This window comes from Ursus americanus, chromosome 1 (genome assembly GCF_024610735.1).
Source record: "Ursus americanus isolate L20-20 chromosome 1, mUrsAme1.1.p, whole genome shotgun sequence".
NCBI lineage: Eukaryota > Metazoa > Chordata > Mammalia > Carnivora > Ursidae > Ursus > Ursus americanus.
The window spans coordinates 17,537,217-17,552,786 of record NC_142127.1 but is presented as its reverse complement, the minus strand read 5'-3'; the positions used below and the strand labels follow the sequence as shown (position 1 = coordinate 17,552,786).

General features: G+C 36.2%; 1 protein-coding gene across 2 annotated transcripts in view; it reads right to left on the bottom strand.

The window, feature by feature from the left end:
* Positions 1–15,018, bottom strand: part of RAB3GAP1 (RAB3 GTPase activating protein catalytic subunit 1) — a 115,230-nt gene extending 100,212 nt beyond the window's left edge. For both annotated transcript variants that reach the window (XM_045783015.2, XM_045783023.2), the window contains exons 1-3: positions 14,975–15,018; positions 14,820–14,875; positions 9,332–9,407 (exon numbers count right to left, since the gene is read on the bottom strand). In XM_045783015.2, coding sequence (XP_045638971.2) covers positions 9,332–9,407; positions 14,820–14,875; positions 14,975–14,992 — 150 coding nt within the window. In that variant the 5' untranslated portion in view covers positions 14,993–15,018. The remainder of the gene's footprint in view (positions 1–9,331; positions 9,408–14,819; positions 14,876–14,974) is intronic.
* Between the last annotated feature and the right edge of the window lie 552 nt (positions 15,019–15,570).

Here is a 15,570-nt window from a genome sequence, read left to right as displayed (position 1 = left end):
TATACCAAAGTTCAAAATGTAATTCATGATGTACACTGAAAATTTTACTTCACACTGAAAGAATGTTGTGCTGTAACTCAATGGCAAGCAAAAATCTTTTTAAAATATACAAAAGAAAGAATTAGGAAATAATAGAACTAAAAAATTCTGAAGACACCTCAATCTATCTCGGATTAAACCTGAGTTTTTTCAGCCAGAATACATTACATAAAACTTCATTTCTCCCCAGCTGGATGCTAAATTTTTAACTTCTAGAAGCTCTAAGGAATCAGTGAATCAATTTTATTGCAAAAAAAGTGTTAAGTAATTCTATGTGTTTATACTCTACTCTGCTTAAGCAGCTACCACTGGCTGAGATGGGACAGTGCCACATGGGGTTACGGTAAGCAACAGAATTAGACTGCCAACACAAGAAGTATAGAACCCAGACTCCTCATCAATCAGATATCTCTTTAAAGGTACCTACGGACATTTTATATTACAATACAAACTTTAACACAACAAAGAACTCCAAAAACTTTCAATCTGAAAGAAAAGGAAATATGATAAAATGCTAATTTTTTCCTTCTGTATAACATTCAGAAAAGTTACATACACTATGGTTATTATTGAAAGGAAAAACAAAAATGGAGGGGAAAAAAAGACTATAAAGCTTACCTTAAATAATCCTATTCCTAAAAACATTAAAGGCAGCTCGATGTTGCTTTGATTTTGATTTACTTCATTTTAGAAACACTATTCTCATCACTGACTGATCCTCAACTGTCTAATTTCCAAAAACTTTGTCTTTAAAAAAGTCTAATCCATAAAACATTTAAATGTTCTGAAAGAATGCAAAAAAAGGAATCTAAACTGTTTATAATGTTTCTATCAGTCTTAAGTTTGACCTGTTGTTATAACAAGTTTAGGAAGTTTCTCACACAAGAGAAAACCTGTAATTCAAATTTATTTTATATTTGCTAAATGAACTTTAAGTACTGAAGTGTCACTCCAATCTACTAAGTGGGTATGAAAAATCTGAACTCATTTCAATACTATTATAGTCAGTACTCTTCTTTTAATATTCTAAAGTAATGATTCTTCTTCCATGAATTTTTAGTGAGGTAAGAGTCAGTCATTGACTAACCAGATCGATTACCAGATCATGCTATACGTAAACTTAATATCTCACAATAAGTACTTACAATTTTTGCTGGCTACATACAATCATAAAATTACAAGGCTAAAAAGAATTTAAAAGGTCATTTCTTTAAATACCCTGCCTTCAAGCAAGATCATACTCATGCCACCAAGACTGTTAACCAAGACTTTTTAACTATTTTATTAAGCCCAAGACACTAAAAATTCCAAAACCTGCTTTAGAAACTTTTTCTAATACTTCCTCTACCTAAGTTTACATTTACTTAAATCTCTAAAACCAAAAAAGGCAGAGTAAAATAGAAACAACATGGGTTGTTGAAACAAGTGTGACCTAGGTGTAATCCTGTTTAAACCAACCACTGGCAGAAAGACCTTGAGAAAATTACTACAAGAATCCAAAGCCTTATTTCTTGTCCATAAAATGGGGTAACACTTAACCATTAAAATCTGCCTAAGAATTAGGATTAAGTAAATTAACAGACACATTCCCTATTATATTGCATGGCACCCTAACTGATGCTCAGTAACTGCCATTTCCTCCTCTCTTAAAATCATTTCCCAGCACTTCAGGGTCTGTTATGGTAAAATAGGTCAGATTAACCATTCTTCAGATAAAAATTATAAAGCCTGGACAAAAACAATTCAATTTTTCAAGGCTCTGAAGAGTGACCAAATGGAGGCAGAAACCAGGGTATCCATGGAAAAAAAAAAAAGAATTTTACCTGATGAGATTTGCCTGTTTGTATGCTTTGGTCTAAGATAGCAGTTCTCAAACTTTTTTGCCTCACGACTCCTTTGCTCTTTACTCTTAAAAATTACTGAGGAGGGGCACCTGGGTGGCTCAGTCATTAAGCATCTGCCTTCAGCTCAGGTCATGATCCCAGAGTCCTGGGATTGAGCCCTGCTTCAGGCTCCCTGCTCAGCGGGAAGCCTGCTTCTCCCTCTCCCGCTCCCCCACTTGTGTTCCCTCTCTCGCTATGGGTCTCTCTCTGTCAAATAAGTAAATAAAATCTTTAAAAAAAAAAAATTACTGAGGAACCCAAATTAGAAATTAAAAAGGAAAAAATTATAAATTTTTTAGTTCACTTAAAAATGACAATGAACTTATTATATGTTAATGTTCTACCACTATTTTCCAGAACAAACAAAAATATGAATGAGGGGGGTGGCACTTCACATTTTGTAAATCTCTTTAATGTATAGTTTAAAAAGACATTTCCATTCTCGTTATCTGTACCTTCATTCAAGCTTTGCAATCCATTGTTCTGACAGAAGTATATGAAGAAAACTGGCCTCAAATACATATGTAGTTAGAAAAGGCAGGGCCTTCTCAACCCCTGAAATGGTCTGAGACCAACAGGGGTCCTCAGGACACACACCATGAGAATTGCTGATCTAAGGGCACTCTATCCTGTGCACAACTCGGTTGCAGAACGATGGAGATTTACTGGATTTCAGGCAACAGAGGACAAACTTCGAAGATGACAGGAAAGTTCTAAAGTTAAGACATAAATTCTGAAAGGGAAGAAACCAATAGGGGGTAAGCCCTGAAATTTGTATATAAACTCTGCCCCAAATTTTGGTTATCTGTTAAACCAGGCATAAACAGTGGAGACTCGACAGTACGGTGACAAAGAAACTAAAAGAAAAGATTTTAGGGGTGTCTGAGTGGCTCAGTCAGTAAGCATCCAACTCTTGATTTCATCTCAGGTATTGATCTCGGGTGTTGATCTCGGGGTCATGAGTTTGGGCCCCACACTGGGCTCCACACCCAGCATGGAGTCTACTTATAAAAAAATATTTCAGTGGTGTCACCGATGAGAAGAGAGTGGAGTTTCAGTGCAGTCAAATGAACTGCTTGCTAAAACAAAAAAATTACTTTTCAGAGGAACACAACAGAATCTAGACTCTACATTTCATTGAAAATTCAAGCATATAATTAAGAAATTACTGGATATGCACGTGTACAAGACAAACTAAAAAACAACAACAACAAAAATACAGGAAAATATGACCTATACTCAAAAGAATATAGTCACTAGAAACCAACCCCAAGAAGGCCTAGATGTAGCAATTGGCTTTAGACTAGCTATAATAAATATGCTCAAGGACTAAAAGGAAATATTTTCAAAATAAATTTAGAGAGGAGGAACCTTAGAGACCTGGAAACCATGAGAAGACCCAAATGGAAACTCTAGACCTAAAAAGCACAATAACTAAATTGAGAAATATATCAAATGGGCTTAACAGCAAATCAGAGACAGCAGAATATCAGAGACAGAGTAAATGAACTCAAAAACAAACCAAGAGAAATTACGAGAGAGAAAAAAAAAAATGAGGACAGCAGAACCTCAGAGACCTGTGGAAAAGTATTAAGAGTTCAAATATAACTTAAGTCACAGAAAAAGAGTAGAGAATGGGGCAGAAAAGTATTTGAAGAAATAATAGCCAAAACTTCCCTAGTTTGGTGAAAAACAAAAATTTACAAATCCAATATTAACAAATCTAAGCAAGAAAAATAATAAGTAAATATACCTAAGCACATAATAGTTACATGGCTTAAAAAGAAAACTGAAGGGAAAAAGCTTACAACCAGCGAGAAAAACACCAAAACAGAAAAAAAAAATATGAATGACACCTAACTTGTAATCAGAAAATATTGAAAGTAAAAACAGAATCTATCTTTAAAGAACTGGAATATATGAATGAATGAATGAATGAATGAATGATAAATAAGTAAATATCAAGCCAGAATTCTTCAGCAAAACTATCCTTCAGAAACAATGTAAAATAAAGGTATCTTCAAATAAACAGAACAGAATTTGCACACAGCCAAGAGTATAGCAATTCCTCAAAAAATTTTAAAAATTATCATATGACCCATCAATTCTATCCCTGGGTATATATCCAAAAGAATCAAAAGCAGAGACTTGAACAGATATTTGTAAAACCACATTCACAGCAGCATTATTCATAATATAATTCATAATAGCCAAAAAGTGAATACGTTATTCATAATATTATTCATAATAGCCAAAAAATAGAAACCACTCAAATGTCCAACAGTTGAACGAATGGATTAACAAAGTGTGGTATATACATACAATGGAGTATTATTCCATCCTTAGAAAAAAAATTCTGACACATTCTACAACATGAATGAACGCTGAAGACATTATGCTTAGTGAAACAAGCGAGACACAAAAGGACAAATACTCTATGATCCCACTTATATGTGATACTTAGACTACTCAAATTCATAAACAGAAATAGAATGGCGGTGGGGTGCCTGGGTGGCTCTGCCGGTTAAGCATCTGCCTTTAGCTCAGGTCATGATCTCAGCATCCTGGGATCAGGTCCTGCATCAGGCTCCCTGCTCAATGGGGAGTCTATTTCTCCCTCTCCCCTGCCCCTCTGCTCATGCTCTCTCTCTCCCTCCCTCTCTCTCTCTCTCAAATAAATAAAATCTTTAAAAAAAAAAAAAAAGGAAGAAAGAAAAGAAAAGAAAAGAGAAGAAATGAAATAGAATATGGGTTACCAGAGGCTTAGAGGAGGCAAGAGGAAGCTACTGCTTAAGGAGAATGAAGTTTTCAGTTTGGGATGAAAACTTCAACAATGTCAAAGTACTTAATGCCACTGAGTTTAACACCTAACAGTAAATCTTATATATATTTTACCACAAAAAAATTTTTTTTAAATCAGCATGATTTACCACATTTAGAAAACAAAAAGGAAAAGCCACAATTATTTTGACACAGAATAAGATTTCAAAAAATTAAACATCATTCATGATTATAAAAAAAAAAACTTTCAGCAAACTAAGAAAAGAATTTCCTCAAAATTATAAAGGACACCTATGAAGAATCTATGACGTTCTTTATGTTGAAACACTGAACATTTCCCCCCTTACGACAGAAGAAGGCAAAAATGCTCTCAACAGCTCTCAACATGGTACTAAAAGTCCTGGTTAGGGGCACCTGGCTGGCTCAGTTGGTAGAGCATGTGCCTCTTGATCTTGGGGTCATGAATTCAAGCCCCATGTTTGGAACAGTTTACTTAAACAAACAAACAAACAAACAAATAAGACTGCCCTGACAACACTGTGCATGATTGTGTATAAGTGACAGGGGTCACTAGCTGTTTTCGTTGGAAAAAAAAAAAAAAGTCCTGGTTAGTGCAGTATCAAATAATAAAAAGGACTAAAATTGAAAAAGAAATAAGTTCCCTATTTACAGGCAACATGATTATGAATGTAGAAAATGCAAAAGAATTAACAATAAGATTATGAATCTTTACTTTAGCCAGGTCTGAGGATACAAAGTCAACATACAACCTATAAATACAGAGAACAAACTAATGATTGCCAGAGGGGAGGTGGATGGGGGAATGGGCAGAATGGGTGAAGGGGAGACAGGGGTTGCCAGGTATGGAATGAGTAAGTCATGAGAATAAAAGGCACAGCGTAAGGAATACAGTCAATGAAGCTGTAATAGGCTATATGGTGACAAATGATAGCTACATGTGTGAGCATAGCATAAACTCATCGAATCACTATGGTGTACACCTAAATCTAATATAACATTGTGTGTCAACTGTACTCAAAAAGAATTTTTTTAAAGTCAACATACAAAATTTTATTGTACATCTATGTGCTAGCAGTAAACAAATAAAAAATGAAACTAAAAAAACAATTCCATTTACAACTACATACAACAGAAAATACTTAGTAATAAATTTAACAAAAGATATGCAAGACCTCCACCAAAAACTTTAAAGCACTGCCAAGAAAAACTAAATACTTAAATAAATGGAGAGATGTGCCATTTTCATGACTGGAAGCGTCAAGACTGTCCAAATGTCACTTCTCCCCCAGAGTGTCCTATAAATTGAACACAAACCCATTCAGTTCCAGCATATTCATAATCCTTTCTATTGAAACTGAGAAGCTCACTCTAAAATTCATAATGGAAACATGAAGGACCTAGAATAGACAAAACAATCCTGGGAAAACAACAAAAGCTAAAGAATTTACATTAACCTCAGGACTTAGTATAAAGCTCAGTTCTCAACTGACAGCAACTTCCTGTCTCAGAGGACATGTGACAATGTCTAGATACAGTTTTGGTCGTTATCACCGGAAGAGTGCTATTGGCATCTAGGAGTTAGAGGCTAGGGATACTACCAAATATTCTATACTGCCTGAGGCAGCCCCATAACAATCTGGCCCAAAATTTTAATAACGCCAAGGTTGGGAAACCCTAAACTACAGAGTCAAGACAATGTGGTAATGACATAGTAAAGTCAAACAGATTAATGAAACAGAATACAGATTCCAGAAGGTAACCCCATACATCAACTGTCTGACAAATTTAATGGAGAAAAGTGTTTGCAACAGAGGGTTCTAGAACAGAATATCCACATGTAAACACTAAACAGTGATCCCTCACTTCAAACCATATACAAATATTAGTTCAAGATGGATCACAGACCTAAAGGCTAAAATGATAAAGCCTGTAGAAGAAAACATAAAAAGCGTATCTTCACAACCTACAAAACTACTATCTGAAAAGACTTAAAAGCAGAATACATAAAAGAACTAAGACTCCTGAAACTCAATAAAAACTCAAACCAATTAAAACATGGACAAAAAATTTGAATATACATTCCACAAAGAAAGACAAAAGGCTAATAAGCACATGAAAAGTAGTCGATATTAATATTCATCACAGAAATACAAATAACACCAGAATGAGAAATACAAATAATTTCACAAACTATATACCCACTCCAACGACTAAAATTTTTAAGACTGAAAAACAAGCAATTGGTGAGAATGTAGAGCCACCCAAACTCTCATACATGTATTGCTGGTAGGTGAATTAAATGGTATAAAAACCTTTAGCAGTTCCTTAAAGTTAAACATACACCTATCCTATGATCCAGTAATTTCACTCCCACGTGTTTATCTAAGAGAAATAAAAACATACGTCTCCAAAGGCCTCATACAAGAATGTTCTGCTTTATTCATAGCCAGTATGTCTGTCAACAAGTGAAACAAACTGCAGTATATCCATACAACAGAGTACTACTCAGCAATAAAAAGAAATAGTGATTCTCGCAGGCACAAAGAAGCCAGGCAGAAAGTATATACTGTATGATGCCATGTACATGAAATTCAAGATCCAGGCAAAAGTAATCTACAGTTTAAAAGAAAAAGAGAGAACAGCAGATGCCTGGGGAACATGAGTGAGGAGCACTGGGATTAACTGGCAAGGGTTGCTAGGGACCTTTCTGGGGTGACAGCAACGTTCAGTATTTAGAGTGAGGTGTGTTGTTACACTGATATAAACATTTGTCAAAATTGACAAGTTTTGTGCATTACAATATATGTAAGTTTTTTATTTTAAAAAACTATTAAAAAATCTAGTGGGGGGTGGAGTTGACTGAGGTACTACTGAAACAAGAAAATAGAACATTATTGAAACTGAGTGATGGGCACATGGGGGTTAATCATACTATTTTGTCTACTTAACAAATTTTCTACATTCTTCATAATTAAAGGGGTTTTTTAATTTCTCTTAATTGGGTAATCCCTGTCTTCCACATGAATTAAAATCTCTTCAGTCACTAGCTAAACTTTCTTTTATATGCTCAATAATCCCTGTCCTTTACACTTCTTTAATCCTATTCATCATAATTAACAGCTCACCTTGCAATCTACTCATGTTTTCCCTAACTCACTTATTTACCACTATCTACAGGGAGGAAAGGGTTGGAGAGTTGACCTTCCTTTAGCCCATGCCAGGCAGTATGCTACATACTTTGAATACATTATCCAATTTATATCCCAAAATTGAATTTAGTATCTAAAATTTTAATCTTATCTACTTATTTATTACTTCTCTCCCTCATCAGAATTTATGTTAATGGCAACATGGATCTTGTCTTGTTCATTATTTCTTCAGATCTCGCACACAGCAGATAGTAAATATGCATAAATCCAAAGTATTAAGGAATACAAATAACATTAGAGTTCACAAATACTCAGGCTCTCTTTTTGGTGCTGCAAATTATTTCCCATTCCAGTTATAGCTACCTTGTTTTGCCCTTAATTTTATTGTCATCTATATCAATTGTTGTTATGTATTTGTTTCAAGTGGAATAGAATGATGTGTTCAAAAACGTTTCTCTTTATTCAAAAACGTAATCATTAAAATATTTTAATAAATCAATTTATATTTCAGCATATCTTTAAATGACTTTTAATGATGTGTGATTTCTATACGCAGTGTTACTTTTTCTGCTCTTATTCATATGAATAAAGAAGAAAATCCTAATGCTTTGATAATCTCAAATTCTGTTAATTTCACCATAAAGCTTAAAAACCCTCACAAATATTGAGAGCTCCTTACAGAGGGATAAACTGCAGTTAATAATAGACTTATAATAAAAATGATCACTTTTACTTCAAGATGATTATCAAACAAAACAAAGCATACATAAGCCTAATATCAAATTGTTAGTTCCCTTTAGTGAAAAACAGAAAGTCTAGGTTTGTTCTGAGTATTCTTTGGTAATTATTTGGGGCACGGTTTATCTTCGATTAGAATTAAGAATCTTAATATCCAGCAATATCTTAGATTAGAATCAAAGTACTACCTCAATTCTGAATGATTTCTTCATTCTTAAATTCCCTCAAAACTTCCATGAAGTTGAAAAAAAGGGGTAAGGGGGGGACAAATACTATTCGTGGTATTGTAAAATAAAAAACTTGAGTGAAATAGCTGCTAGTAACAGCAAGTCAGTTAAGACCAAGATTTTTCCTCATTAGTTAAGCAAAATATTCTACCATGAAGTTGGTAATTGCAATGTTTCTCTGAAAACTTTTAAAAAGATTTTCTAATATTCCAAGGGAGAAGGCAAGAGAGAAGTAAACATCAGAAGAAACAAAATCACTCACAAAGAATGACATTATACATATAAAATTTTATTTAAAAACAGTTCACAAATGTCTTACATATGTTTTTTGCCAGATTCAAATCCAAGTTCTTCCAGACGCCACTTTATGTTCATAGATCATACATAACTTGAAAAAAACATTTAATTCAAATGTACCAAATGCAGCAAAGGGCTTAAAAAAAGAAGCTTCAAAGTAAATACTTATTTAGAGACACCAGCAAATAGATCTGACCTTTTCAAGTGGCTTTCCCAAAGAGTTTCCAATCAGTTTCCAGTCATTTAAGACTTCTTCAACTTTGGAAATAAACCTAGGGAGGAATAAAAAACAAAAACAAAAAAAACTTTCTGAACATTTAACAGTTTTTTTTTTTTTTTAACTATTGTTACACAATTTCTTTAAAAAAGTATTTTTTAGGGGCGCCTGGGTGGCGCAGTCATTAAGCGCCTGCCTTCAGCTCAGGGCGTTATCCTAGTGCTCTGGGATCAAGACCCGCGTCAGGCTCCTCCGCTGGGAGCCTGCTTCTTCCTCTCCCACTCCCCCTGCTTGTGTTCCCTCTCTCGCTGGCTGTCTCTGTCAAATAAATAAATAAAATCTTTAAAAAATAAATAAATAAATAATAAAATAAAAATAAAAAAATTAAAAAGTATTTTTTATATTTTAACATTTTTATCAGAGATAGCTCAGTAAGTTTAGTATTAATAGTCTAATTTATGGATGTGGAATAAATGTGGAAATAATCTTCTCTAATCCAAGAATTCTTAAATTTTGATTTTTTTTTTAAATAAATTTTTTTTAAGTAAACTCTACCCTCAACATAGGACTCAAACTCACAACCCCAAATCAAGAGTTCCAAGCTCTAGCAACTGAGCCAGCCAGGCACCCCAAATTTTGACTTTTAAAGTCTACCTCTTACCCAACAAAGGCATTCTGCTTCTATAAAATATAAATTAAGAATTAATAAATCTCTCTATATATTTATGAATGTAAATTTGGAACAGAAGTAAAAACTGACAGACTAAAAGGATACTATTTAAGATAACTATGAAACTGGGACGCCTGGGTGGCTCAGTCGGTTAAGAGTCTGCCTTCGGCTCAGGTCATGATCCCAGAGTCCTGGGATCAAGTCCTGCATCAGGCTCCTTGCTCAGCAGGGAGCCTGCTTCTCCCTCTGCCTGCTGCTCCCCCTGCTTATGCTCTCTGACAAATACAATTTAAAAAAAAAAATTATGAAACCAATAATCTTTCCCCTACCCTCAAAATAACTAATCTATTTAAATTAACTTTTCCTTTGAAGACACTTAGGAATTGATTTATCTTCCTCTTCTTCCAAAAATAAAACATTCAGGAACTTTGCTCATTAAAATAAACCATGTTTTGGGGCACCTGGGTGGCTCAGTCAGTTGAGCATCTGCCTTCGGCTCAGGTCATGATCCCAGGGTCCTGGGGTCTAGCCCTGCATTTGGCTCCCCGCTCTGTGGGGAGCCTGCTTCTCCCTCTCCCTCTGCCTGCTGTTCCCCCTACTCATTGTCTCTCTCTGTCAAATAAATAAAATCTTTAAAAAATAAAAATGAAAATGAAAATAAAATAAAATAAACTGTGTTTTAAGGTTTGCTGGCAAGAAACTACAAGATTTGTCAGCAATAAGGAACTGACGGATTTTAAAACTAATCACTATCTAATCTTTAAATCTACTGATGAAGCTGACCTATTAAAAAGAACGAATTTTGACTAATGACATACTCAATATCAGCAAATTGAAACGGTCAAATCTCAGTAGTAGCATTAAAAGACTCTTTCAGAAGGCTTTTATTACACTAAGAAGCTAACTTCTCATATAAGTATGATGCAATCTAATAGCAAAATTGCTCTCCTAAAACACCTACATCATATTGCTAGAGCAGTAGAGTTAATTCTAGTCAAAATATATTCACAGGCATCAGGTTTTTTCCTTCAGTGACATTATAAGTTAATATTTACATCTGTTGTAAGACAGTAATGATAGTAATGATAAATCCGAGTTCTTATGATTTAAATGAACCTTCTAATTCCTCTTTAAAATTGAAGGCAGTATTAATAAATACACTAATTCACTGCTGTGTAGTTCAGTCAAAAGGCAATTACTAGTTATGAAGATAGAATACTCTAGAAATAAGTCAACATGTTTACCAAAAAAAGTAAGTAAAAACTTTAAATGTATCCACATGAGAGCAAAAATGTGCATGTGAGGGGGGCCTGGGTGACACAGTTGGTTAGACTGCCGACTCTTGGTTTCGGCTCAGATTGTGATCTCAGCATCGTGAGATCAAGCCCTATACCAGGCAGCAGGAAGTCTGTTTAAGAGTCTGTCTCCCTCTGCCCCACCCCCACTATCTCTAAAATAAAAAAATTAATCTTTTTTTAAAATGTGCATGTGAAATGTACACTGTATTTAATAAGGTAAAAAACTGGAAGCCACCTAACTGTCCAATTGCAGCAAGCAGCTGTAAATTAAGGGTATATCCACTGAATGGATTAGTATGCATCCATTAAAAATCATGTTTGAAGGCCACTTGAGGAAATAAGAAAATGTTCATTTCATATATGAAATGAAAAAAATGGAAGCTATAGAAATAAGTGTTAATATGTCTTGATACAAAACGTTTACAGCACACAGATTAGAAGAAATTTTCTCAAAATATTAGTAGTACCTATCTCCTAGTGGTACAATTATAGGTTTCTGAGATTTTTCTTTTTTCTTCTACTGTGAGGTATTATAATAAAAATCATTTAAAATAATACTGCTTTCACAGTAAAAGGAGCATATCAAAATACTTATTTTATGGTTTCTGTTGGTATTAGCTAAAAGAGAAAAATTGGAGTCTACTGAAAGTATTAAGATTTGACAAGGAAATTAAATAACTATCCCTGAAAAATCTCAAGATCACAGCTGAAGAGTCATTTCCTCTGACTCCTCACTCTCTATCAGGTTCCTTTGTTATATGCCCTTGTAAGACCAGGTGTCTTTCCCTTCTCAGCTCTTATTTCAATTGTAATTACAGACTCATTTGTATTATTTGATTCACGCCCGTCTCTTCCACTAGACTATGTTAAGAGAAGGAATTGTCTATTTTTATTGACCGCATCCCTACGTCCTGCACTGTATTTGACACATGGGCACTCAAATATTTCTGCAAAGGACAAAAGATTAAAAAGAGGGGGTTCTATTCAGTCCTCTCAATAAATTGTATGGCTCCTAACATATTAACAAGAACTTCCATTCACACATTAAACTCAAGGTTTAGTTAGACTGCGAAGTGTTAACATTTTCCTATGAGCTGTAAAACACTACTTTAGCTCTAGAAACAAGAGCATAAAAGCCAAAAACCAAATTTCCTACTTTTTGGTAGTTCTCATAACTGTGTTAACAATTATTTCTGTATCAGGAGCTAAAGGACTTAATATTGCACTTCAGGATATTTTGAATATTCAACTAAAGGGAAAAAAATCCTGTTTCCATTCCATACTCTTGTTGCTTCCTCACCCCCACCCTCCAAGATTCAGGTTACATTTTTCTTTTCTTTTTTTTTTTTTTTTTTTAAGATTTTATTTATTTATTTATTTGACAGAGATAGAGACAGCCAGCGAGAGAGGGAACACAAGCAGGGGGAGTGGGAGAGGAAGAAGCAGGCTTCCAGCGGAGGAGCCTGATGTGGGGCTCGATCCCGTAACGCCGGGATCACGCCCTGAGCCGAAGGCAGACGCTCAACCGCTGTGCCACTCAGGTGCCCCTCAGGTTACATTTTTCTATCTACCTTCAAGACATCAAGCTATTATTTCAAATTCAACAGGTCTAAAACTGCACTCTTCCCACTTGCCACCATATCTTCATTCTTTCAGGCAATAAACTCCAGTTGCATGTTTCCTTCTACTCTAACATTTCATCAAGTTTATCTATCTAAAAATCTTCTTTGCAATGTCTTATAATCCTCCCTCCTGTCCTCCCTTTCTCTCCAGTCTCCAAATTACCAACCTATTGATCAAAGTTAAGTCACCTGGCTTCATTTTACCTAATCTCCTGAAACAACTCTCATGCTATCACTTTGCCACTCTAAAATCAAGGGTCTCTCACTACTGTTATTTAATGGTTCTAAGTGTGGTCTCCTGACCAGCAACATCAGCCTCACCTAGGAACTTGATAGAAATGCACATTTTTAGGTCCGACTCAGATATGATCAGAAACTATGATTCTGATGCACACTAAAGTTTGAGAATCCCTGGTCTTAAAGCACCGAGTCTAGAGATTCCTTTACTCAGCTTTGGAGGCTGTCCATGACCTGTTACATTTTATTAATCTTATGTATTTCTCTTCAACAGGTAGCCTTCACTCCAGTAAAGACATCTTCATGAAGTCTCAAAGGCTCACTTTTCACCGGTCTCTGCTCATGTTAATAACTTCTCATGTCTAACCCACCACTTCTCACTTTCAAGGCCCAGCTCATTTCCTATCTTTTCTATGAAAATATCTCCCTTAATTGTAATCCACAATACCATCCTTCCTTAAACTACTATTTTTATAGTTATCACCGGCTGGCTTACAATTTACCCATTTGCTGTTCTGTTTAACAAATGGATCAAAGGTTTTGTTTTATTCTTTGTTCTTTTCCCTTAGTTTAACTCTGGACACAATACCTGCTCAATAAAGCCTTGCCAGTATGGTTATGTCTTACTGACTTTTCTTTTTTGGAGGATACCACAAGTCAAACTATTATTCCAGCAGGGACTTTTTTTTTTTTTTTTAAGTATGGGCCACATCCAGCATACAGCCCAACATGGAGCTTGAACTCATGACCCTGAGATCAAGACCTGAGCTGAGATCAAGAGTTGGCCGCTTAACCAACTAAACCACCCAAGCGCCCCTCCAGCAGGGATCTTCTTTTTATATTTTCCTCTGTTATCTAATGACATAAAATGCACAAATTTCCTCTAAACCAGAAGGATTATAAAACACTGCAACAAGCTAAATACAGACCTCCATACCCAGAAGGGTCTCTGTGACACCGACCAGAAAAATTTCTCAATCTAAGGTATGGCTCCTTCACAGAGTTGGCTTTCAACTAATTTCAGTGATACAACAATTTCACTCAGCTGTTCAGTGAGGTTTAATAGTCACAGGAACACTGGGCACATTACTCACTGAAATTTAACAACTTGAATCAAAGAGTTCCACAGCCATCTGCAGCCTATCTTAAAAGGTTATTCTAAAGGACAGAATGGAGATGGTGGGAGTGTGGCAGATGGACAACCACCAGGATTATGAAGGCCCCCTCCTAAAAGAGATATGCCAATGCACACGAGAGGAAAAAAGCAACTGCCAAGTTTACTGTTTATGATAACAAAATGAGTTAAACGGAAATGAAACCAGGAACGGAAGTGGTAACTACGGAAATGTTTCCGCGGGTGGGCAACAACCAAGGTCTGAGGAAAGTGGTCTCAGAGTAAACAAAACTTTTTCTGAGAGCCGCATCTCAAGGGTTTGGCTGACGGGGGCGGACCGGGGCTTGTCAGACGCGAGATGCGGAAGAGGCCTGCAGCAGACTGGGGACTGGAGAAGACGCAGAGCCGGGGGTTCGCCGGTCTTGCTTTTCCCGCAGAAGTAGCATCACATGTGGTCTGCGTTGGGGAAGCGGCAGGGGGGCGCCGGGGCCCACGGTACTGATAACCAATGATACGACTCACTCACCTTTCCCACTCCGAAGCAGTAGTGAAGTCCGTGATCTCAAATACCTCGGACTCGGGCTACGGTAAAGGAAAGGAAAGAAAAAAAGATTGAGCCCCGGGCGTTGACACGGAGGAGCGAACTTACAGACAGGGATAGATAGGGAGGAAACATCTCACCTCGCTGTCTGCCGCCATCTTGAGGAGCGCCGGGCAAGGCGCTAGGGCTGCCGGGAAGAAGGGAAGGAGGAAAAGGAGGGCGGGGAGCGGGCGGGGGCGGGGCCTCAGAGCCGACCCGCCCTGGAGGCACCGCCCCCTAGTAGCTCGTCCTGCCTGGAAAAGTCCTCAAAGGCTGAAATCATTTGATTTAAAACAAAAAAAGAAAAACTTTGAATTTGAAATTTTCCTTTAGAGTAATGAGTTCCGGAAGAGAACAGAAGCAAGGAGGTAAGACAAGGCCCTAGATTCCTGTGGATAAAGTTGTATTAAAAAACCTAAACCACATTGAATTTGTTTTCATTCAACCTCTATTTATTGCCGGCAACGCACAAAGCTAGGTGCCGTAATATCCACCCTCTTACGCCCCGCTCAAAGAATTTAGATAGTTGGGTTAAGTCATGAAATAAAATCATTGTGCTAGTTATCTGGTTTCTTGGAAGAGCAACATACTATTCAATGAACACTTCACTTTTTAAGCCACTGAGGAACAGAAGGGGTAGCAGCTAGCACTTAATAATTACATCTCATACATACTGAAGTATATATATATCATGAAA